The 26,264-nt window shown below is 42.8% G+C and overlaps 1 protein-coding gene across 3 annotated transcripts in view; it reads left to right on the forward strand.

The window, feature by feature from the left end:
• Positions 1 to 26,264, forward strand: part of OSBPL5 (oxysterol binding protein like 5) — a 154,585-nt gene that overhangs the window by 89,970 nt on the left and 38,351 nt on the right. For all 3 annotated transcript variants that reach the window (XM_072338313.1, XM_072338314.1, XM_072338316.1), the window contains exons 2-5: positions 10,250 to 10,406; positions 16,124 to 16,197; positions 24,555 to 24,635; positions 25,304 to 25,405. In XM_072338313.1, coding sequence (XP_072194414.1) covers positions 10,250 to 10,406; positions 16,124 to 16,197; positions 24,555 to 24,635; positions 25,304 to 25,405 — 414 coding nt within the window. The remainder of the gene's footprint in view (positions 1 to 10,249; positions 10,407 to 16,123; positions 16,198 to 24,554; positions 24,636 to 25,303; positions 25,406 to 26,264) is intronic.

Here is a 26,264-nt window from a genome sequence, read left to right on the forward strand (position 1 = left end):
ATTCTTTGACTTTGTTACCTTCAGGCTGAGCACTGCTTTGGAGACAGCTTTCCAGACAGCAGCAGAGCAGGGAGGAATGTTTTTTCCGTTGCTTCCTGAGCTCCTCGACTCCTGTCACTTTGACAGTGGCATCAGGGGTTGTTCATTGTGCAGCTAGGGCTGTGGCCAGGTTATACAGCACTGACCAGGGCCACTGAGGTGCCACAGACAGTCAGCAAAACTGGTGTGTGGTCATGAGGAGCAAGCAGCTGAACTTGGGTGAATCCCCAGCTGGGATGTAACCCAACCTAGCATCCAGCTCACCCTGGTCTTTGTTGCTTCTTTCTAGGAGGAAAGTGATCTGTGACAGTCCTTTTGCTGGTTTCAATTGCTTCTCTCCCTGGGCAGACTCACAGTTCTTGTGTGCTCTGTTTGCATTGGGTAGGAGCCACGCGCTGTCAACAGCTGATCTTTCTCCTCAGAGGGACCAGCAAAAGAGGCAGACATCAGCTTCAGACAGGTCCTTGCCAGTTGTTCTTGGCATTAAGGCTTTCAGACAGGACAGTTTGGTGAGCAGTTTTAGAAATCACTTTTTAATTGTTTCATCACATCCACTTTTAACCAGATGTAAAACTATTCATTATAAAAGCCCCATTGTTCTCACTGCGAGCACACCATTGGTGCCTTCAGTTATGCACTGTGAGCTGCACAGGAGTGAATTAATTAATAGCAGCATTTATATGCCCCCTTAAAGATGAAGAGTTGACTGTAGTGAGAGATTAATTTTGCTGGGAAAATGTTGAGGGAGCCCACTTGATCAGTAAGATGTGAAATGTGACTCTGCTTAGTTTTGTCTTTCACTCAGGCATTAGCTGATGTTGCTCCATAGCAAATGTGCTTAGGCCCTGGAACTGCTTGAACCAGAATCCAGTACAATCTGAAGTTGGGGCTGCTATTTATTTCTGTCATTGCCAGAAAGCACCACTCTTTCTCCACCTCCTCTTCCTTGAAGCACTGTGGGCTGGAGATTACCTTCTCTTCACTTACTGGATACCCAGCCCTGCACTCACACCTGTGCCAGCATCAATCCATGGAAGCTATAGAATTTCCTTGATTTACACAGCCCAGGGATCTGACACAGCACAGTTACTCTGAAATATTTTCATTTATCTCTGTTTCTTTCTCTGGAAAAGTCGCAGTGCAGCAGCTCTGACTCCTGATTTGTAAGACTGTGCAGCTGAAGCTGATTACTTTTTTTCTGGTATGGAAAAGATGAGTTGCTCAGCTCAAAGCATGGCCCACGTCTGGTCTCATAAAATCTGTCTGTCACATTTAGCTGTTCTCCTTGCTGCTTCCTCTCTGTAGCAGAGATAATGGGACCGTTTCCTGCAACTCCTGTCTCTTTGTGATGAATTGCTGTGGTCTGTATTGGAAAGCGTTGTCTGGCTGCTCCTATGCTGTGATAAAAGAAAATGGAGTGAATTGGCTGCATTGTGTTTGGTTTCCTTTCGGCCACGAGCAATCTGGATGGTGAGGATCCAGTCTTCCTTCTGTGCACATTTGTTTGGGAGGTGAGGATGTTTTTTTGTTTGTTTGAAGCCATCTTTACACTTCCAGCGTGGAGCTGTGGAAGGTCAGTGTGATCTATAGACGTGGTTCTGCAGGAGCCCCTTGTTCTCTGCATCCTCCCTTGCCTTCTCCTCCCTCTGGTGTGTCAGTGCTGGGGCTGGTGTGGATCTTCACATTGCAGTGTGCTGTGCGGTTAGCTTGTAGCCTTCCCAGCTGTGACACCTTCAGCAATCCAGGCAGCGCTGCTTTTCATCTCCCTCCCCTTTCTGCCACCCCCCCTCCATGGAGTTTTCTGCTTCCATTGCTTGTATAAAAGAGCTCTTGAGCTCTTGTAGCTTGGCAGATTTGTTTTGTTCTACTTCGGCTTTTTCTTGCTTGGACTCTTCCATTCCATGACAGAAAACTGGTGTTAGTATAGATTAGTTTAAAAGTGATGGGAAAAGCCCTTCTTCTGTGTTCCATGGCTTTCAGATTTGTTGTTTTTTGTCAAGAGCTGCATTGTCAGGTTTGCTGTCTGTGAGGTGAGGGGCTGGATCATGCCCGGGCTTTTGAGGAGTGTCACTTCCACTGTTAATAATAGAACAGCAAAGCAATAGGAGAGGAAAGTATCCCAAATCTTTCCTACTGAGCATTACCAAATAATTACTGCTGGTATGTATTGTGTGCTCTTACAAAGCAAGCTTGCAGTCACTGGAGAGCACCCATAAGTTGCTTGGGGACCTTCCCTTTTCAGTGAAATGAAGTCATTGTCAAGATGCATGCTCTGTTGTAACTGCTTGCTTACTGGGATTCTCCAGGGCTTCAGTTTCTGGCTGGTAACTCTCACAAACAGCTGCTGTCTGACTTTTGCTAGTCCCACATGCAACTGCAAATGGTAGTGGGGCAACAGTATCAATACTGGAGCAGTCACTATTAGTTAAACTGTCTCTGGGGCTGTATCAAAAGAAACGTGGCCAGCAGGGCAAGGGAGGTGATCCTGCCCCTCTACTGTGCGCTGTGGCAGCCTCACATGGAGTACTGCATCCAGATGTGGAGTCCTCTGTGCAGGAGAGACGTGGACCTGCTGGAGCGTGTCCAGAAGAGGGCCACAAAAATGACCCAAACATTGTCACAAAAAAGGACAGACAGGGGTAGGCATGGAAAGGCTGACATATGAGAACTGAGTGTGGATTTCATTGTGCCTACTGAATTGGCCTGTGCACAGTTTGAGTCCTCTAGGCTCGTTTAACACAGCATAAATTCCACCCTAAATGCTCTTTGTCAGTTGTCTAGTTTCCTTCCTCCCACAGAGATTTTTAATTAAAAATCTAGGACTAGAATAACTGCAGTGCTGTATATTAACTACTGTCAAAGGAAGAGCTTGATGCTCTCATCTCTGAGAAACAGTGAAGTATATGCAAAAAATACACAGTGTATTAATTTCCTTTTAGAATTTCAGGGAGAGCGGCTGCATCAGAGGAAGCATAGGTGGATGCTAAATTTAAACCACTGTACAACAGATCTTGGTGTGCCACAGCACCCAGAAGCCTGAAAAGCTCAACAGGGGCATGTGAGGATCTTTGCAAAAATAGATGCGCTTCCTTAAAACTTCTTCCATGTTGTTTATTCAGCCCTCCTGGTGAAGGCTCCAGAGGTTTACAGCAGCCATTGGGATCTGATGGGGAAACAGCAAATTAAAGGAGTGGAAAATTCTGCAACTGGAGCACCATGCCATGAGAAGCAGTCATTTCCCCTTCGCTAAGCTGTTTGTTACTCAGGAGTACAAGAGAGGCAGATCAGCTGTAGGGGGCTTGCAGTTGGAGTAATCGGCTGGAAATATAGTTGTGTCTTTCTGCCATACTGAAGTTACTTTCTGAGCATGAGTCTGGAGTCAGCTCAAAAGGACTTGAGGTATAAGTCTGATTTGCTTTGTTACAAGGGAGCAATATTTTACAGCAAGGGGGTAATGTCAGGAAGACACTATCAAGCATGAAAGGAGGTCTTAAAACTAGTTTGATATTTCCTAGCAATTGTGTGGTGGGAGCACAGCCCCAAAGGCACAGTCTTTTCTAGGTATAATTAAATAAAGGCAGAGGTGGATATCATAGAAAGCCATCAGAGAGGCTTGCAGTAGACCTGGTTTTATTTTAAATGTCATTAAAGCTTGAAGTAGGATCCTTCCATTAAAGGGGAGTATTATCTCATTATGTGACTTAGCAATGTGAAGCTGTAATGATGCTTTTAAATATGTACTTTTAAAAGAAAAACATCAAGACAAGAATTGACCTTGAAGATGTGACCTGCTTGCAAATAACTTAGCTGCACATCTATCTGAGGCCAAGTGTTTTTCTCGGGGCCTTAAGCCTCCAAGAGTTGTAGCTAAAGCAACTAAATAAATGTCTCATTTGTGGTGCCATGTACATGGCACCATACTTCCCTTCACAGCACTGGCACTGTCCCAGCTTCCATTTCCCCTTATCTGAGGCCAGTGTCAGTCCATCAGGGCAACCCTCACCACAGTGATTCTTTGTCTGTGTTGCAGGTTAAGGTGTGATTGTGTCTTATATCTGCTTGCATCAGTATCTGGACATGCTTATTCGGTTAAAGACATCAGTACAACTGTGCTGGATCTCTGAGGTTAGCAAGGGGTAAGACAAGTGGTACTGCTAAGTCAAGTGAGGCCAATGAGTGCTAGTAGGAAATTTAATATGCTGTGTTAAATTAATAGCCTTCAGCATAACAATCAATTTACAGCTCAGGGTCAAAGGAGGTGGATCATTATGCATCCATTTCAAAGATACACTTAATGATCTTCTTACTCTGAAGTAAAATGTAGCATAATGTTTACAGGGTAAGTCGTGAGTATCTGAAGATAAAACACATGGGGACTGTATGTAGTACTTATTGTAAGACACATTTCTAAGCTGTAAGATTGCTGTCTCCCCCTCCCAGGCACAACATGGCTGTAGTGATGGACTGGTGTTTACATGCAGGAGGTATTTATCCAAACAGGTAATTCTGAAGATGAGGTTTTCCTACATGTCAAACGTGTTTTATACTTTTTGACTCTGTCTTCCACTGTCTTTGTTCTGAGTTTGAGATCCCCGAGGCAAATGGTCTGGAATAGTATTCTCCCCTGTGTGGGCATACTGTTCCCTGTTCAACCTGCAGTTATGCTGTTTGTGGCCTTTGTACATCACACGCATCACAGTGGAAGATAAGTTGTGGGACACTTGAGCATGTGTGCCCCTGGTGTGTCTAAAGGCACGAATGTTTTGACTAGTGTATACAAAAGAAATATTAATCAATACTTCTTACAAAGAATTAAGGGAAAATATTGTTTTGTCTCTTGTTTACTACTTTATTTTCAATGCCCAGTGCAGGAAATGGTGGGCAGAGAAGCAGAAAGCATTTGGAAAGAGAATGTTCTTCTATTCTGGGAGAGAGCAAGAGCAGATTGTTGAGGGGGGATCAGGTAGGGATCTTCCATAGAAATAGCTTAAGAGGCAGCTTTAAGGGCTGTTCAAATGTGTGAACACACTTAGTTTGTAAGGATGAAGTAAGCACACAAGCACACTCCTGAGTTAAAGCAGCTGAGGAAAATCCTTAGTGATGCATGCAATCTTAATAAAGCAGTCTCTGGATCTAGCTTTCCACAGCTCTGTCCCATTGTTTGCAGATGTGTGTCTTCAGCAACCTGCATGATTTTATTTTCCATCTAGGGCCTATCATCCAGCTGAGCAGTGTCCTTCAAGCTTGGCTGCTGGAACACTACCACAGAGCAACATTTTACTGCATCCAAAGCATTGGAAGGATTAAAAGAGTGAGACCTGCCTGAGACTTGGTAGAGCTCGCTGTGGTCTAGAAGAAACATACTAAAGCCCACCGCTGTTGAGCAGCCTTCCCCTTGGAGCATAGCATCAAAATAGCTGACCTCAATAGCTCTTGGAAGTAGCTGGCATTTAATGAAACTTCACATGTTCAGGTTCCAGCTTACATCATGGCAGCCCGAAACATTCAGCATGATCCCAACACCTATGTTTGCCCTAACTAGATCAGCTTTCCTAAAGAAAAGAGTGCTTGCACAAGAAGTTTTCAGCCAGGTTTTGTTTAACTGTGAGTAGGCGGTTGGTTTTCCAATTACCTGGCTTATAAATAGGTATTTTAGGAATAGCTTCCCAAAAGACTTCACAGACTTTCTGAACTGACTGGGAGTTCTTTAGCTGTTTTGAAACACTGGTGCACTGCTGGAAGAATAATTAACCCTAACTGAAATGCTGCGCTGCTATTTTTCCTCGTGAATAGTGGGGACTATAATAGCCTGAAATGTATCTGCCAACAATTTTCCTTCTGTTTTCATTCATGAAAATTTTACCTCCTCAGGGTTAGCTGAATCAGGAAATGTCAGTATCTTTAGATTTAATTTTCCTCATTGATGCAGATTTTGGAGTGAATGGCTGCTGTGAATACAAAATGTGATTTAATTGGATTTCTGGGAAATATTTAGTGACCAGAAAAGGAGGAGGTTGCTTGAAGCACGTCTTGAATAAATTAAGAATCCCCCTAACTAGCACAGCATTCTTGAGAGTACCCAAACCCCTAATTAACTATTTATAGAGCATATTTCCAATCTATTTTAAGATGCTGAACATGAGAGTAAGCAAACCAACCTACTCACCAGTTTGCAGAGTATAGGGGCAGGATCATATCTGCACAGTGTTGAGCTGTGTAGTAATTATATATCAGCAACTTGAGAAATTTAAGGATGGATCCAGGAAAATTCCATCCCCAGAGCCTTGGGTCTGTTGCTAGATGCCAACACTGTCTTCTCAGCAAGGATGAAGGGCTCAAAATGCAGTGCAGCCACACACAAGGCGTCTCTGCTTCGGTGCATTCCATAGCTGTGGTAGTCACAGCCTTTGCCCAAAACCAGGCTAGCACTGGAAGTGAGGACATTGGCAGTTCCCATTCACTTTAATTGCAGCTATGCAGTTTTCTGGGAAAATGACTGTTGCTACATTGCTCTTGCCTGGGCTGTATGGAAGCTACCTCTGAGCAAAAGTCCTGTTAGACCATACTACTCACTTAAGTTCACCTCTTTCATTGTCCTGTGTTTCATGGTAGCAGGCTTTCTGTTTTCTGTTTTACTGGGTTTGAAAGATCATGGAATCATTAAGGTTGGAAAAGACCTCTAAGATCATCCAGCCCAACCATCTTTCCGACACCAATATTTCTCACTAAACCATGTTGCAAAGCACTATATCTACCCTTTCCTTCAACACCTCCCCTGATCCTTTTCCTCCAGGCAGCTTTCCAGCTACTCTGCCCAAGCATTACCTGGGCTTGTTGTGACCAAAATGCAGGACTTGGTAAGTGGTCTTGTTGAACTTCATCCCACTGACCTCAGCTCATCGATCCAGCCTGACCACATCCCTCTGCAGGGTCTTTCTATCCACAGGCAGATTGACGCTTCCCGTCAACTTGATGTCATCTTCAAGCTTAGTGAGAGCGCACTCAATTCCCTAGAAGATAAAGTAGTCTCAAAGACAGGGTTAGCTAGAAGTTTATTTTTCTATACTGAATTATTTATTCCTATCTAAGCTCTGGTGAGTAGCTCACATTTATTAGTACATTTACTGTTTCATGAGCTGTCAGCACAGAAGGGCCAATCCTGACAGCCAGTGTGTTCAGTAGCTCTCCATATTCTCCCCTTTCCTTTAGTTTTATGTTCAGGACCACAGAAAAGAAAGCTAGAAATGACATGCACTGCAAATTCCAGGACTTTTAATCTAGCAAGGCTAACAGCCAGCTAAATTTTTGCAGGAGCTAAAATGAGGATGTTTTTTGCAGTGAGGTTAGTATTCTAAGAGAGCTCCTGGATTTTGTGTTGGCTGGAGCCTCTGAGTCAAGACATCTTTTTTAGACTGTTCTCTGTCTCATCTGCCAGATTTGGAGGGAATGAAAAGCATGGATGAAATTTGTTGCTTTGGGTTACACAAGGGATTGGGTTATGTGAAGGCAGTTTTAGGCCTACTGCAGATCTTGCCCAATTTTGATTTTCTCCTTCTCTGCCTTCCCAGAGCCCCCACACAAAGAGTTTCTGTGAAGCATCTGTCACATCTCTGCACGGTAAATATAGAAGCAGTGGAAAGGACTTGCATTGCTATGTGCAGTCTGATGTACAGCCTGCTTTTGCTCTGGTGTTGAGGGCAGCTTTGCTGCTGACAGCAGCAGGGGTTGGTGGTCAGTTCTTCACTGACGTGCCTTGCATAACAGTAAGATAGAGGGATGCTGCTGCTGCTGCTGCTTTGGTTCTGTATTGGAAAGTCTCCACTGTGAGAGCTGTGTTTAAGTGATGCAGGGATGCTTTTTGTCCCACAGTCTGTTTTTCATTGTATGGACCTGGGCCTTTTGCCTTCCTGTGTGACTGGCACGGTCTTGCCGGATGAGTGCATTCTAGGGAGATTATCTCACAGATCTGTTTTCCCTCTGGGCAGCATCAGAGGCAGAGAGCTGAGACAGCCTTTCTGGAACAAGGGCAGAAAATAGCTCAGTGTTTGCATTCCAAACCCAGCTATTTAGATCTGGATTATTTTTAAATATTTTCTTTGATACATGTAACTGGCTGTATTTTTCTCTTCTCTCTTTTTGTGATTTAGATTATCTTTGATTTTGCTCCCCCACAAACCTGCTCACTGTGGTATCTGTGCAAACAAAGGTTATTTACAATGCCGAATGTTAAGCAACTGAGCTACCTGGCTGCCATCACACATCAGCAGCACAGCTTTGCGTGGTGTGCTGAGCAAAGGGTTGCTCTTATCAGCTCTCTCAGGTGCACAGCATCCTGGCATTCACATACCATACAACACTTCCACCAAGAGTTCTACTGAGTGACTGTGTGCTTCTGAGTCTGTTGCATCTTACCTCAACTGTGCAAGGATGGAGGTGGCAATACCTTTGTGGGGTGGTACCCTCAGAGCACTGCACAGACCTTAATTTTTCCTTTATAGGTGATACAGGTTCCGTGGGGAACATGGGTCCCCCACTAACTGCAGCTCCATGGCCTGAGGTGATCTCATTTTGGAGCTTGCCACAGCTGGTAGCAGTTCACCCCACTTTGGGTATTGCACATACCCTCATCAGATGGCTCACACATGTTTGGTAACAACTTTTAGGTTGGTCTATATCACATTATGCTCTTGGGCACCAAGGATGTCTCCTGTGGAAGGAAGGAGCAGACATAACTTTATAGATCACAGCTAAGTTATAAAGGCAATGAAACCTACTGTGTAAATAAATTAAACTGCGGAAACAAAAACCCAAACATTCTTATTGGGACTGCTATTTACTGCGACTAGCAGGGTAGGTGGATGGGCAGAGGCTGAATAAGACAGACACAGGTGGGGAGATTGCCACATTGGAACATGTTCATTGTTTGTGTCCATGAGCTTTATCAGCTGTGAAGGCTGAGCTCCAGCCCCGGGAAGCTGCTGAGGGTTCCCAATTTAATTCAGGTGTTTGGATGAATGCAAAAGCTGTGGATTTTGGAGGTGGAATGGACAGGGCAGAATGGCTCAGCTTTTAGCCTGCTTTCCACATGGTGCTGTGTAAGATACCCTATGCATACTTTGCCGTGGTCCTGCCCTCCTGAACCACACCCTGTGACCGCATTGCTTTCTCTGCTACCCTTCTACAGTAGCCTGAAGAGACAGGAAAGCTTGGAGGCTTTTTTCAGGAAATGTGTCCCATCTCGAAGGATTTTCCTTTATCCAGCAAATGCCCGTGGGGACGGAGCAGACCTTGTGTTTTGCAATGCCAGCCCAAAGGCTGGGTCAGTATTTCTCACTGCATTTCCTGTGACTGCTCGTGGGGAGAGAGGAGCGCTTGTAACTCAGGAAGGCAGCAGTCATAATATCTATTTGTAAGGGCTAAGAAAGAGCTGCTTGTTGGATGGCTACAAAAGAATCCTTTAATTTCAGTCAGGATAGTCTAATGCATCGGCCAAGTGGTGGTAAAGAGCCCATTATCACCCGGCTCTTCTGCAGGCATGCATGGAGGCTTTGAAGGAGACAAATGCTGTCCTTTACCCTTGCAGAGCAGCAAGGTTTATCTTACTGATCAAAATACCCAGCTGATCTGTCATTTTAAAGTAAGGTGAAATTATTTATATGTGCTGTCATAGTAAGTAAGGACAGGAGTGACACTAGCTATTCTGTCCCACTTCCCTACATGCATCTTGCTGCTACCTGCAGTCAGTGCAGCTGGTATCTCCTCCACACAGCTTGGATGAAGAGCTAACTTCTGCAGAGCTGGTGCTAACACTGACAGAGTTACTAGTATGAAAGAGACTCCAAAGTCTTGAAAACAAACAGAAAAGAGGAATTTGAGTGGTTGTACGCTGAGTTGACCCTGCAAGTAGCCGTCAGCGAGGATAAATCTTTGTAGAGAAGAGGATATTCTGCTGCCTGGATTCACCACAGAGCAGTCTTGTTTCCTTGCAGTTTGCAAATAATGAGAGTCAGCAAATCAGTAATTATAGCCTAACTATTACTAAACTAATACCACTTTTTCTTTTCCCCCTACATAGCTTTTTGGCACTCTATAAAAAGATCTGGCACACTACTTAGGATTAAGCAGCTTTGAAGCAGTGGAGTCATCTGCGCTTGGAACTTTGATTTCCCATGCCTTTAAATTAACTGTTCTTTCTATCTTTCCTTTTCAGAAAACCCCCACAGCTCATGCCATGAAGGAGGAGAACTTTCTTCGTCGCAGGTTCTCCCTCTGCCCAGCCTCATCCACCCCTCAGAAGGTTGATCCTCGCAAGCTGACACGCAATCTGTTCTTCGGGGCTGACAATGACATCTATCCACTCAGTCCAGGTAGATTTCTGTTCTGTCAGTGCAAGATGTGCTGTGTCTTGTTTTTATCATATTGCTTTTCCAGCACATGTGAAACTCAGTGCAGAACCTCAGGTGCTTGACTGAAGTAGACTGTTTTTAGCACTCTGCCAGGAAACAAAGAGAAATGAGTTAATGTGAGAGTGAGAGAGAAGCTGTTTCATGCAACACAGGTATCACTGGATCCCAGCCAGTGTTGTTTTCATGGTGCCACTTCACTGCCACAGTGTTCAGTGGGAGTAGAGGACGTCAGAGTTGATGTTTGCACCCATTTGAGTACAGCATGGCCTCACATTTCAGAAATGAGTCATGTTTTCGGGCAATTCCACTCTGAGGTACTTGATATGTTTCACCCTAAGCACTGAACTCTTTCAAACTACCTCCTGGGCCCTGTTGAAAATGCATAATGGCAGGTTTTCCAGTTTAGGTTTTGAGCTCAGGATAAATATTACAAGAGGGCTTTTTGTAGATAATGCTCTGTAAATTATTGCTACAAGCACCAGGAATATTGATGTGTTGCAGTGAATGGCAGACTGTCCATGTCTTTTGTGCTTTGATCTTGTTAGCCCCCTTTTTTAAGGAAATTGATCTCACATTATATTGTTTCAGAAGTTTTTGCTCTCAGTAAACATTCTGATCTTTCCTTGACTGCAGTCTGCAAACAATGCTTCTATTCCGGTACACAAGGGCTGCAGGGAACAGTCACAAGTTCACAGAGCTGTCATTCACAGTTGCCATGTCAGTGCTAAATAATCAAATCTCACAGCACCTTTGTGAGCTGAAATCTGGAGAAAGAACACAGCATGCTGAAAGGTTTCAGTTTTCACGTAGATGCAGCACCTGGCAGACTCTCCGGGCTTTGCAGATGTAGAGTTAAACCAGGTCTGGGTTTCCTGAGCTAAGTATCTTTAAGTGCAAAGGTTTTCAGGGCTTCTGACTTTACAGGTATTTCTATTTTTGGATGCTTGTTTCAAGGTGGTGAGGAAGCAATTTTGAGCAATGCTGACTAATCCTTGCTGTTGAAGTCACTGAAAGCTTCAAAAAAATCTTGGTAGTCTAATGGAAAACTTAAAATGAGACACCTAAAATCTCATACATTACAAGGTACTGATTTCCTCAGTGGAGTATTTCAGTGCTGAAATAATCTCACAGACACCAGGGAAAGTTGGTCATGGAGGGATTAATCACTTCTTCAGTTTCCCATGTCACCTCACTTCTCCTCAAACCCTCTGAGAGCCGACTCAAAGAGTCTGTGCTAGGCTCAGTAGAACAAGTGCCCTGAGTGCTGGAGTAACCTCCAACAATGGTGTCAGCAACAGAGGCAACCCACTGTAATGTAAAGGAAGGACATGTGCCAAATATCCTCATGAAACAAATAAAAGCTACCACTTCAGACAGGGGATCCCTTGCAGAGTCTGGGCTTTTGTCTAACCTTACATTTTTAACTCTTTTCATTTCTACTCTTTTCATTTCTTCCCTGGTCCCCGCAGAGCTGCTTTATCTCTTTGGGTTGTTCATGTTTTTCATCACATCCAGTTGCCATTTCCCACAGTGGGCTCTTCTTTAACTCCTGTCCAGGTTTAGCTGCTTCATTTCTCTCTGTTTCCCTCCCAGTTTCTCCACACCCTCTGAAGGATGCTGCTATGACTATACATAAGCTGCAAGCTGTATCCAGTATTTCTGTCCCTCACTTTTCTCTTATGTTTTACTCAAGTTTTGAGCTCTTGAGGGTTTTCCTGTTGTGCTATCTGGCCCTGGTGGTTCTCTTTACAGGGGGCGGTTCTGGCTGTGTCGGGTAGGGGCTGCAGGCAGTGCAGGCAGCAGAGTGCAGTGAGTTCCTGCCACACTGTAGTGCAGTGTGAGGCAGCTGGAGCTACAGGTCTCACTGCTCCAACACCTAGAATTAGCCCTGCGACAACCAAGGAGTGCAAGTAGATAATTCAGTAAGATGGGAGTGACAGGCTTTACACCTCGGGCAAGATATGCCACAGAGGTTCCATACAGTGAGATCATTTTTTTAAAGGAAACATATGGAAAAGCAGAGGTCACCATCTCAAATAACACTTCTGACTTTTTGTCTCTTGCTTTCATACATAAGTGATAGTAATTACAGTAACTAAAAGAAAGTTGAAGAAAACATTCTCTTTTTAGAACGTCTGCAAAATAGGGAGACGTGAGTTCCTTACCCATGTCTTTCATGTAGCAGTAAGGGGAAAGAATCTTCTTCTTGTTTTTAGAAGGGAGGACATTTATTGGGGGAGCAGCCAAAAGATCTTTTAGAGAATCTCTCTTGGACTAGGCTGGGACACATGGAGCCTTTAAATAGAAGTTCAGATGAGCCTAGTTGTATCTGAAGAGCTGCACTTTAATGAACAGGGGAATTTTACTGTGATAGACACACGGAACTGAATTTCAGTCAGGCAAATATATTGGGCCACATGGCTGACATTTACTGCAGTAAATGTACATTTAGTACAAAAGTACATTTACTCATGGCATCAGGGCTGGTTTTCTTCCCAATAGTTTTGCCACACGGCAGAGCCCACATTTTCTCTTGTAGTTACTCAGTTTCTTCATCCAAAAAACATTAAAATAGTAGTTCATGCTGTGCAGGGCTAATCTTCAACTCTTCAACAACCCAGTGCTTCTACTTCATCCTGCCACTGATCTGTTCTGCTTACTGTGTGATGCTTTATAAAGAAGAAAGGCAAATGCACCCATAGGATGGATGCACAGTGCAAAGCAGAATAAAAGAAATGGTAACTTTTCTGGAAAGGAACTGTGTATTTATTTTTCCTAAGCATGGCAGTAATGAGATAAAAGAAGTGATCAGGAGCTCGGCTTTGTAACCGTAAGGCTGGAGTGCTGGCAGTTTTCTTTGTGACGTGGTGAGCACTTTTTCCATAAGCATCGTTTATTCCCTTCCTGGAATCCTGTTAATTATTTGGCACAATACTACTAGGCTACTTTGTGGAGGATCTTTCTTAGCATGCCATGTTAGCCACCCGCACTTGAAGATAAAAGAGCCTCAGCGCTATTTCTGTCACAAGCGTTATGTTTTCTTGATCATGGAGATAAGAACTTCAGCCTGTTGACGTTTAGCTCCATTTATGTTTTTGTGTGGTTTCCTATTTATTTTCTTGAGACAGCTATGTCTGTTGTGCTCTGGGTGGAACTCCCTTTTGGGCTTTCATTGCGCTTAACTATGTATGTGGGTGTCTGAGAAACTTGCACATGGTTTCAATGAAGCTTTCTTTCCAAATAAGGGCTCTCTCCCTCTGCATGGCTGCAGCCAGTCTGCTTGAGACAGCTGAGATGGCTCTCCTCCGAAAAACCTCCAGCCTCACAAGTGCCAATCGACTGAACAGATTTGAAATAAGAAGCTGGAATACGCTGCTCCATAAATATATCTTACAAGTCTTTGTAAACTATGAGTAAGAGTTTATATGCTTCCACTTTTCATGAAGTCCTATGAGATAGAACTGCAGGAGCACCTAAAATCCTATTTAGGTGCAAAATCCTTTTACGTGCCTTACTAAGAGAAGGAAAAGCGTGCAAGATTTTTGTATGGGTACCAGCCTGGAGCTAAACTTAATTTAAGAAATGAGATATAATAAAGATAGGTCTGAGTTATGTTATGTTAATAGATGCCTTCCCCTTGGAGCTGGCAGCAGCTGACTCACACAAATTCTACTTGAACTTTGAGGCCATATGTTACTTACCCATACATGAGCAGAAAAAACTGTTCATGGGAAACAAGTACAGTAGCTACATGGCTTTGTGAGTTTGTTCTAACCTCCTCTGCCTCCGTCCAGGAAAATATATAGAGAAAAGAGTTATCAGAGATGGAAAAAACACAGTCCTGATCCATGCAATCATGTGACTGACTCACATGCCTTGGCAGCATCAGGGTGTTGGCGTGTATCCTGCCCCTTGGGAATTTCTCCCATCCTTGCACATTAGGTTTGCAAGTGCTTTATCTAGGGCTGGGTGTTGCAAGAGGAGAAGTGATGGCTGAGAAACTAGGTTGGGATGCAGGTTCCCCTTCTTGCACCGCCTTCCTGCGTGCTGGCATAGGTATACCCTCTCCTTCGGTTCCCATGTAGACAGGGCACATGCCATCCCTCTTCTCCAAGATCTGGGGACATCTGCTTTCTGTGTGGGTATGGCTGTGTGCATGTGGCACAGCATAACACGTGCCACGGGATGAGAAACCTGTCTGAATGCCCAGCACCTTCAGCCACCGTGTGGAAGGTTGAACACCTTCTCTTGGGGACAGCTGTCCCTAGGAGCCTTTTTTAATTGTAAAGCTGATATGCCAAACTGCCAGTTAATGACTGTAGGAAGAGCAGGTTTTTCGTCCTGTCTCTGTATGGGTGAAGCCCTCTAGCACAGATGCAATCCCAGCTATAGCTGGATGTTTTTGTTCTCCAACCTGTCCCGTAATGGAAGTGCAGAACATGACTAGGAGGATATTTATTTGTCAGTAAATTTTGATGGCTAGCTTTTCTAACATTGCTTAGTTTCATATAAAGTGTCTCCAAAAGCTTCCAGAGATGTTGTGGCTTCTGCTACATCTGTAGCAACTTCTGCTTGATTTCAAGAGAATTAGTTTTCCTATGTTGGCTTTGTATTTGGTGTTGTTTCCAAGACTTGCCCACACGGTGTTTAAAAACAATTTTAACAGTTCCCTTGTCTGCAGTGTGCTGCAAATGGGTTTTGTTTCAATGTATTGCTGGTTCTGAAGCTCCAATTGCTAACAGTTTTGTGTAGGAAATAATGTTGCAGTTGGCTAACAATATCTGCCTTGGCACTAAAAGCTAGCCTCATTAGATGCTATTTTTTGACTATTAAATAAAAGCTCTAGGCTTTCTTTTACTGTAAGGGCATGATTACAGTTGGCAAAAATAGCAGAATTTATCATTACATTTTATTGCTTAGAGAAAGACCAGACATGTTCATACTAGTATATAATGTGTATAACGCACTTCAATGTTAGTATATTTAGGTAATGGAAAATGCATTTCTCTGCAATGATGGGAATATCACAGTTAGTAAATAGTACTTGTTAATTGAATGTGTTTCTTATTTTAACAGCTAACTTGGTCTGAAGACATGGGTCTTCTGCAGTATTTTATTCTACTAATTATGTCTAGATGCTGTTCTGTCTTCTGTAACATTTTATGATCACAGTTATTATTTCTCCAACAAAACATGCTATCAATGCCATCTGTGTGCAGTTGCCAGATACTGACCAAACAGGATAACATATTGAATAGCTGCCTATTATCTGAATTCCATTTGTTACTTGCATTGAATGAAGCGTGGGGAATGTAAGGAAGCACAGGCTGTGGTAATGTAATTAAAGACTCTATCATAACATGGGCACACAGGGTAGCTGGTTAAGAATGCGTAACCAACCTTATTTCTGGTATTTTCCAGCATTTAAATGCTGGACTTTGAAACATTGTATTGGTTTGCCTTAATGTTTTCAACCTTAACTTTTAAACAGCGCTTGTTACAAAGTCCAAGCATGTGGACCCAGGATATTTCAAGCCCTGTACGATCCCACTCTGTGATCTCGGTGTGCCTGCTTTTGCTTCTCTTGCTTGCTATAAGCAGTAGCCCTTTGAGAACCACAAGTTGCCATGATTTTGCACAGAAATTCTCTGTTTCTGAATTGCATCACTTTGTTGCAGGAAAAGATGTGGAAGGAAACAGCCCATCAATGCTGAAGGATGAGACTCCACAGACGCCAAACTCAGTTAGCAAGGTACTGTGGGGTAGGGTTACAGGGTTACATCCCTGGTCTTGCTTTCGTTTTTTTCCCTGGCTGAGTTATTAATCCTGCTTACTACCTTCTTTGTTAAAGTTATTGAGAAAGCCTCTCCCTTTGTTTCTGCAGGAGCTGAGTGTGCATGTTTTGAGAGAGAAAAAGAGAATGTTTTGGGATGCTTGTAATGTCATGGGGAAACCTATGTTTTCATCTGACTTGATAGCACCTACCACAGCAGAATCTTGTTTATTTGAGACTCATCTAACTATGTAATTAGATATGAATAATTAGGGTTGGAAGGTTAATTTTGCTAGCAGAGGTGTCTCCTGCTGTTCTCGATCAACAAAGCAATCATAAAGCTTAATTGTTTTGGAAGATGAAGCTGTAATATTTAAAGCATTGCATGGCATCTGCAACTGTGGGTTGAGATCCCGGGAAAGGGCTCTGAGAACTGGTGTAACAAGTGAGGAACACAAACTAACCAAACTTTCCTGAGCACAGCATGTCCAGCAAATCTTTTATGGAGAGGTGAGCCTGGATTTAAAAACTCTGGATGTGAACCCTGGTGTTCAAAACTGCACTCTACATCTAGAGTTGCTGAGTGTCTGGGTTCAAATTCCCATAGAGATGGCATCAACCTTTAAATTAGATCTGGCTTTGAGATTCATGTGCAAGCTTTTTTGGCTGCAGCTCCCTAACGTGTTTCTGGAGGGTAACTAGAAATAGAAGCAAGGCCTGTTCATAAATTTTTAACTACATTTATCCAACTTTGAGGCTATAAAATACAAGTGGAGCCAGCTAAAATGAAAATATAACACAAAAGAGGCATCTGGAGACAAATGATTTTTTATAACACACAAAAACAGACCCTGAACCTTCAAACACATTTGGGTCTGCTTGCCTGAAGCTCACAGGAATGCCCTGGAAGAGATCAGTGTGGGGAGATGGTGATGAGGGGAGATTTGGGAGTGTGCAGCAAGGGCTCATGTGCATATTCCCTGCATTCGCTGGAACCTGGCAAGCTGCAGACCAGCCTTAGTTTTGCATTTTCGGGAAGGTTCTCGATGGCAACCCAGCTGCTGGCTTTTCATGGCAATGGGGAAAGCATAAGACCAAAAGTCTGCATCCAGGGCATTGTTCTGAGGACAAATGTTTTGCGTGCCTTAGAAGAAATGGTGTTAAATTCACAATGAATTAGGAATGTAAAGAGGACTTTTGCTTTTTGCCTCTGATGTGAAATTGGTCGGTCCAGCCACAGGACAGAAATGCTGTTTGAATGGGAGTTTGGTTTCTGAATAGGCCAGAGCTTGCTTTTTCTTTCCTGCCTCAAAGTTCTGCACAGACACCCAGCATTGGATTCATAGGCTGGCTGTAGTGACTTTCCACCCTGCTGGACCTGTGTGCCAGTGCCTGTCATTCTCACTCCACGTTACTTTGCTTTGCTTAATGTACACTGCCTGATTCTTCTCTTCCAGCCAAGGAGCTTCTCTCTTCCCTTGCTTTTCAGTGTTAGTGACAGCAGGGAGTCCCTACTGTGACATGTCTTGAACATTAGAACTTTAGTCAAAGTGATCTTTGACCTGCCTGATATTTCACTTTTTGTGTCCACTCAGCTATAAGCCTATAAAATGAAACCTTACTGCCAGATGTCCAGAGCTGTAGGTCAGGGATCTGTCATGGCATTTCACTTTAAATATAGTGATTCCACCTATTTTAACCAATGGAAAAAGTCTGTGCTAATTAGGTCGTATTTAGATTCCAGACTGTTGGGAGGGAATGATTTTTAGAAGCCTAATAGTAGAGTGTGCAGGTTTAATTAATGGATTCAGAAGTAAATATAATAGGTAACAGATCCATGCCATCAATACTTACCCTTCATTTGCCACAGAGGATGTAACAGACCCTGTTGCAAATCAGTATTCCTTCAGCAGTGCTATGTCAATAAACCACAACGCATTAACTCTTCACCCAGCAGTGAGAAGGAAATGAAAGCTTTGGTTCACATCCCCTTTGGTGGGGGCTTAGGCTTCTCCAGCTCTTACCTGGAGTTTGTGTGTTTCTCCAGGCAGATAAATTGTATTTCTGTTTCCCATCTTCATCAGTGATATGGAAAATGTTCCACACTTCTCACATACCCACACTGAGCAATGGAGCAGGCTGCAGGTTTCCCACATTAGCAGACACTGAGCAGGACATTCCATAAAAACCCCTATAAACCTTTGCCTTCCAAACACACTGCACTGTGCCTGAGCTCTTAGGTGGGCTGAGAGTCTTCTGCAGAGTCACCTGTCCTTATATCTGATACTTAACATTCCCTTACAGTGTGTTTGTGTACTTAGTAATACATATTCTTAATGGCAGTTGTGACTTTTCAGCTCTATTTTTATTAAAACAAATTTGTGGTACAGTTCAGCTACACACCGCACTGCGGAGAAGTGTCTTTCATCTTGTTTTAACCAGCACAACAACAACAAAAGGTTATTTCTTTCAGATTGCTGCTCATATTAGCTTCTATTTTTCAGAGCCCTTTAGCCATGTAGCTCATGCCCAGAGCTCATGGAGCAGCGTGAAAGAATCTCAGAGCAGCCTTGAGGCTATTCTCTAGAACCAGGAGAAGCCTCTCTCTCATGACTTGCCTCATTCATCATTGTTAGCATCCTTTAAGACACTTCCATTGCAGAGTGCAGCATTGCATCTTCTCTCTCTCTCTCTCTCTCTTTCTCTCTCTCTCTCTCTTTTTTTCCCCTTCCGATGCTTAACTCTTTAATTCTGCCATCTGGAAAGCAGTTGGGATCTCTCAGTGTGCACTCAGAGACCACAGAGAATTACAGGTTATTTTAGGGGACCAAACAGAAAAAACGACCTTGAAGCTGGCTATCGGTGGTATTTCACTCTTCATTCCCACACTAATGCCACAGTGAAGTCTAAAATTATCGCTCTGTAGGAGTGTGGTTGTTGCATGCACAGTTACATGACGTATGGCAGGACAAAGCTTAGATTACTTTGTTCATCACGAATGAGTTTTTCCACATGACAGAATAGTTCAAGACTTCAGTGTGATAGCAGATTTTAAGCTGAAAGTCCAAGTTTTCCATTTTTTGCTTCCTCAGTCTGTTTAAGCTCAGCCTAGAAACAGGAGTAATAGCCATAGCTAGAGGGGAAAGCAAAGCTTTGCTCCAGGTCAGTGAAACAGCATCTTTCTCAGTGTGCAGCTTTCTATCTCACCTCAAATGTTTTTTAGATATCCTAAACTTGCCGACTATTCTCCCCAAGAACATCTCAGTGGAATGGTTGTACAGCAGTCCCACGAGGTCTGTGACTTTTTCTTTGATTACAATATTCTGACGCATTGGAGCAAAGCACTCCACTAAAATTAGTATAACTTGATATTCCAAGTTGCTCGTGTAGCTGACTTTCAGTGATGATTTCCCTAGATACTGCTGTCACTTCAGCTATTTGTACAGGGTGTGCAATTTGGGCTCATCATTGTGCTATCACAGTGTAGTAAACACAGTTACTGTGCCTTCGTAATGTTGCTGAAATAAATTGAATGGTTTCTGCAGCCAGAAAGTTGGAGGCAGATATTATTTGATTTGCTATAAACCAGCATATTAATTGAAGGGCGATCCTTCCAAATCCAAAGCTTCTTTATCAGTAAGAACCATTCCACTGACCCTGGTGTGCTTCAGATGAGCTATTAGCTATCATTTGGTGATGGAACTCCTCATAGGAAATTGAAAACCAAGTCGTTGAAATGGGATTGAGGTATCTGTGAATATTGCACCAATAGGAAGAAGAACTTTCCACCGAGCTCCACTGAGCTTTCCAGGGTGTTGATGTTACTTCAGGAGCTTTTGCTTCATTAGTTTTATTTCTGCAGTAATACAGATCTATAGCAATTATAAGTGAAAAAGACACTGGAGAAATTGCAGCTGAGCAGGGATATGTCTTCCATGTACTGATTATTTTTGCTTTTATAAAACATAACTTATGGCCAGAGCTGCTTTTATTCTGCTTTCGTATTCCTATCTAATTTCATCTTTCTTTCACTTGGATACAAGAAAGAGAAAAGAGCAACTTGTGAGTGGTTGCTGCTGTTAACATGTAGGCCACAGCCTGAGAATGATTTTATTTGAGTGTTTCTGACTGGAATTAATTCTGATTGTCTCCCATTTTTTTGTGCGCGTTTGTCCCATGCAGCAAGGATTGCTTATACGAAATAAAACTGCATATTTCTCTTGCAATTAACCAAGGCACAGTGGGCTGGCAACTCCCACACCAGAGTCAATCACAGACTGGCTTTTGTTCCTCTTGTCAATGGAGGCCGCAAAAGACACCGTACCAGAATCGCACTGTTGTGAGGAGGACACTGTATGCCTTCTTATGAAGCCTAACAGGAGCATGAGGGTACTGTGACAGCTGCTAACTATCAGCAGCAGATCCCTGGAGCTACGTGACTGAGATGAAAGGCAGAAGAGACTTAACAGGGATCAGAAGTTGTCTCTGAATGTAGTATATCCCATCACCACCCAGCAAGGTCATCACTCGCTTCTGGAAAGGACAGGTCTGCTTAGAAAACTGTGAGTGGCAACACCTTCCACCCTCACAACTGCTGTGACATGCCCTGGAAAGACTTTTTTCAGATTAACAATCTTCTATCCTTGGGATAAGCAGCAGACAGAAAAACACTGGTTTTGCATTAGAAAACCGCAGAGTTTTTTGGTTTTGGGGTTTTTTTTATTTTAAGACGGACACCCATTCCCTATCCTCCCACTGTATAACCACTTCTCTCTGGTTAATACTATCTGCGTACTGTTGCAGGGAGAGAGGGTCACATTCTGCTAACTGGCACAAGCATGATCCCAATGTCTTTGGCAGAATTGCTATGATGAAAAAAGGCTTGCTTCTCCTGGTTTCCTACCGGGCTGAGGGTGGTACGTTGACAGAAAGACATCATTAAATGCTGTTGATATGTCCTAGTACCTTAAGGCCCTGCTATGTTTTGGGGATCTTTGCAGATGATGGCCTGGATTTGCTGAACCACGAGGTACAATTGAAACTATTAAGATAGCTTTGTGTAAAAGCATGAAATCATGTTATTTCATGTCACTTAGCAGGTTAAACCTGGAAGAACTGCACAGTGCTCTCATCAGCATGGAGACTGCATAGAGGGACTAAGGCTTGCAGAACTGGTGCTGGAGATACCAGCTCTCTTGCAAGGAGGCAGGAACTTCAAAGCCAGAGATGCAGTGCTTTTCTCATTGTGGAACTGGCGATCACCTGCACACAAAACATTGTTTAGGATTTGTGATCACGCATCCATGTCAGCAGAAAAGGAAGCAAAGCTGGCAGGCAGAAGCAGCGTTTGCCTAATTAAAAAGTATCTGGGGAACAATCAAGTTTCTGAAAACAGAAGTCTCAAGTCAAGTTCATCTGGAAGCTTTGTTTTACCTTCTATTTACATGGCTTGATTTCAGTAAGATTTGTTCTCCCTTCATAAAACCTGGACATGTTATGACAACTTTAGGGAGCTGCATTATCCATCACACACTGCTTTCTTCAGCATTTGGGAGGCAGGGCAGCACAGAGAGCGCTATGCCTAGGAATTCTTCTGCAAGCAGTGAGAGACTTAAGCTACTCCCATCTATTCTTAAGCCCATCTTCACGAGCACCATCTCTGTGGCCAGGTTTTTATTTTCAGACAAGGTTAGCAAATTCGGCACCTCTGGGCGCAGCTCAGACAGGGGGGTGGCAGTGCCCCAAGGAAACAATGCAGCTGTTCAGGAGCCCATTGCAGCTACCTGCAGGACTTTAAATCCTGCTGCTTTGACCAAGTGAAAGACTGACTTGTAGTGACTTCAAACAAGTTCCATTGTATTTATTGAGTTCCTAGAGAGGCTGAGATACCCTAGGAATCTATCCCTTCACCTGGTGTTGTGTACTCGGGCTTCGTAGCATGCACAGCAGCTCCCAGCTAGCATTGGACTTGCACTATCCCTGGTCACAGAGCTGCAAGTCAGCTGCCCTGAAGAGTGGAATCAGTGTCTCTCTGTTTGTTTATTTGCTTGTTTTTTGTCTCTCCCTGTTTTTGAAGTTCTGTGGTTGTTTAACTCTGATCTTAGCGTGACCTGGAGAGACTCCAAGGAGGAAGCTGGTGAGACTGGCAGAGCTGTGACAGTGTCTGTGTGTGTTAATGTTGGCTGCCCATGAGTAGCAAGTTTAGAGCTCAGGTTGATGTGATTAGTGGAAGTTATTGGAAGCCTTTCTGACTTGAGCTTTGAGATTTCTTCACGCCAGGTCTGCTGAGGGATCAGATTTTTATCCTTTATGTAAGTGCTTACATGTCATTCTTCAGACAGCCAGTCATTTCAGCCAGTCACTTAAACTCGCTATTGTTAATTAAGCCCAAAGCATTCTTCATATCCTGATGTTCTGCCGACACCTGAGCAGCATTTCCTAGAATCACGCAGACATCTGTGCTTATTGTGCTTCTCACGCTGACTGACGAGGAATGGTACACAGTGTTTCACTGTGTGTCTGGTCTTGTGAAATTACCAACAAACAGTTGGCTCGTGATTGTATCTCAAGGACAGGACGTTCTCTCTGCTAATTGGGAGAAAAGGGGGAGAATTCTTCTGTCCACTTTCAGAGGACACATCTCAAACCATGAAAGCATCATCTCTTAGTAATTCTGGAAGATACTTGCTCTGAGGCATTTAAGCACTTAGAAATGTTTCCTCATAAAGAAAAGCTTATAACATCTCTCTCAAGTGTCTACCACTGCCCTCTGAAATGTGACAAGGACCCCGTGGGCACAATTCTCTACCCTGCTGTCTTATCTGTGCAATGATTCCCACTGCCGATCCTGAACTTTTACACTGAAGTCCTATGTGCAGAAATATGAAAGATGCATCAGAGTCTGTATTGCAAATAGAGAAGACTGGCTTAGATTTTTACTAAGAGAAAAATGACAAATATTGAGTATTTTGCAAGAGCCCAGAGCTGGTGTTTTCCTTGAGTGGGCTCAGTGCAAAGTGGACTTGGATTGGGCAGTCAAAGGGAGATCTCACTGGTCTCTGTGCTTTCACAGAGTTTTCATCCCTTTATGTATTCTAAAGCATCACATGTAGTTTTGTTTTCAGTGAAAGACTGCTGTGTGTATGTAAGAATGAGTGCTAGGTTTTGTAGTCACCCTGGCTCTGCTGCAAAATGCAGTTTCTACCCCTAATTCCAGCTCTGCATCACCCAGAAAGAATTTTGCTCTTGAGATGCTTATTTGAGGATGCATCCTCATCTCCCTTTTTTACTTCTGCCATGGTCTCCAAAGCATAGCCGATGATCTGGTTGTCTCTCTGTGTGTTTTTACCTAAGCCATGTGTAAATTTGTAGATGAGAACTGTGTATAGAATTTATGTATTTTATCATTTTTCTGTCCAGCTCCTTGAATTGAGCTAAGAGCTAATTTTTTTTGTAAAACCATTGTATAATAGGAGAGACAGTGTCTGACCCCAAAAGATCACAGTCTAAATACGTCAGACACATGAAAGGTTGGAAGGAAAAGAAGTACAGAGACAGAGAGTAACTTCTCTAAGGTCACTTAGGAAGTAGCAGAGACCAGACCGTGCTGTAATTCTCTTGTCACTCCCCAGGTTTAGTCAATTTGCTGACAGTACCTATCTGAATTACACTTGCAAAGTGTACTTTATTTTAGGAACACTAATATTGTGACCCTGTCTAACAAAGTAAAGCATTTTTCAGCCCATCAGCACAAACATGAGATCAGTCTTCATCCTCTGAAAATGAATTTAAACAGCACTGACAGTACCAGATATGATTTGAAGTGACTATATATTTTGTGCTTGGTTTCTTAAGGCCAGATGGTGATGATTCTCTGTATAATCTGTAACGAGATTAGGTCATTTCTTGCCCACTCATGTTCCTGGTTATTTCGACTATGACAATGTAATTACCAATACCAAGAATAGTACTGAAAGATTTCTACTGGCTTTTGTGTCATTTTTATCCCAGTAATTGAAATGCTTAGAGAATGGAAAAGATGTTCATCAGTGAGAATAGGGCTTTTGGTTTGTTCTTGCCAAGATTAATGCCTACTTGGGAGAAATATGAAGAGTATGGGAAGTATTCCAACTAACTATGGATATAAAGAGGATATTTGGAGCACACTGAATATATGCTGTTTCTGAGCCCATCTGTAGTTCTGCTGCTGAAATCTGCAGTCAGCTCCTTTGTGGATTCTTAGAAGATATAAACGACCCTCCACTAGAGCTCTGCATGCCCGTCTTCGTATTATTTCATTCCTATTTTCTCTTTTCCTCTTTTTTTTTTTTTTTCAGATCGAATATAAGTTTTGCAATGGATCTGACAAAGATTGCGTGTCTCCCACGGCCAAATTCACTAAGAAAGAAACACTGAAGGTATGTGCAAAGCAACCAAGTCAGCATCAGCATCAGCTGACTTACTTTTACAAAAGTGGTACCTTTCAAACAAACCACTGGGAGCTCTTCTGAGTCATCTCCAAAGTCCCAAAAAAGCTTCTTACTCTTTTAGGAGTCATCCAATGCCATGAGCATTAATGAGCTTTATACGGGATTAGGTTATATATTGCAAACAGAGTAAATCAGTGTAATTATTTTGCTCTGTTCTTATGCTCCAGAGCCATAAGGCAAATCAAGAGGTCTGTAATGCTTCATTGGTCTTGTTAGGAGGGGCATGCCTAGGCAAACTAAGTATATTATCTTTTGAACACTCATTTGTCTCCCAAACCAAAAGTATCAATAATCTGATTTGGGTGAAATTAGATTAAATCTCTTTAATTTGAGGGGTGAGGAGAACTGGGCATTCAGCCTTTTTACATTCCCAAAAGTAGAAAAATCAGTTTCCATTTAGTGGAACTTCATAAGCAAAGAAAGAATCTGTTCTTTCATTATGTCTTTGTTCCTCTTTGTGCTCACTTCTGGGGAACCTGTGCTGGGTCAAGTTCTATCTATGCTATCCTTAGCTGCCCTTAATGCGTTATGTTCTTTCCTCCTCCATAGAGGTCGTGCTTACAGACCCTGTATTTTTTTTTTCTGTTCTGAACCAGGTCCAAAAAAAAAATTACAGACAGGAGAAGAAAAGAGCTACCAAACAACTCTTCAGTGCTCTGAAGGATCCCAGTGTGGTGATCACAGCAGACTGGCTGAAGGTATTTCATACAGATTGTTCTAGGAAAAATAAGATGGGAAATACGCAATCTGCCTGAGAGTTACACACAAGCACTTAGTGTAGGAAGACTGACTAGTTTTGAGGTGATGTTGCTGTAAAACTTGAACTAAGATATTGGGGAATTTTTTTTCCATCTGTCTTTAAGTAGAACAAGGTCTCAAAAACTGCGTAGTACAAAAGGAAGTGATGATGTTTCTTTCTTTCTTCCTCTCTGAAAGAATCTGCTGACTCTTTCCATAGGTGTGTTTTGGTACCGAGGAGAGAACAGGCAGATACAGCTTGTCCTATTAGCAGTTGGATTTTGTATTGCCACAGCAGAGAGTGAAGCATATTGGACCCGATGACAACTGTAGTTTCTCCTTGTACAAAGACTCAGCTACATGCAGCAGAATATTTGCATAGCATTCAGTGTGGTTGATAATAAATGTTTATTTTTTTAATAAAAAATATCTGTCTCATGGTTGCTGTGGATGGAGATTTCTGGCTCAGAAACAGATGATCCTGGCCCACAAAACATAAGGCTTAATGTTTGGCTGATGTACAGTGAAGACAAGAAGAACTTAGGCAAAATATATCCTTACTGAGAAACCTCCCCGTTCTTAAAGTCGTTGTCCTTAATATATGCTATTAGATTTAATGTCTTCTATACAGAAGAGAATATGCATTGAGCTTGACAGAGAAGTAAACCAGACGAAGAAGGAGCTTTAAAAAATGGGGTATTTGAGAAAACCCTTTAATAGTTCTGTTCTGCAGAACATTATCAAAATGACTTCTAAGTCCAGTTAGACTGGCCAGAATGTATTTCTATGTGGTATCCTAATTGGCACATCCTCCATGAT

Source organism: Excalfactoria chinensis, chromosome 5, assembly GCF_039878825.1.
Source record: "Excalfactoria chinensis isolate bCotChi1 chromosome 5, bCotChi1.hap2, whole genome shotgun sequence".
NCBI lineage: Eukaryota > Metazoa > Chordata > Aves > Galliformes > Phasianidae > Excalfactoria > Excalfactoria chinensis.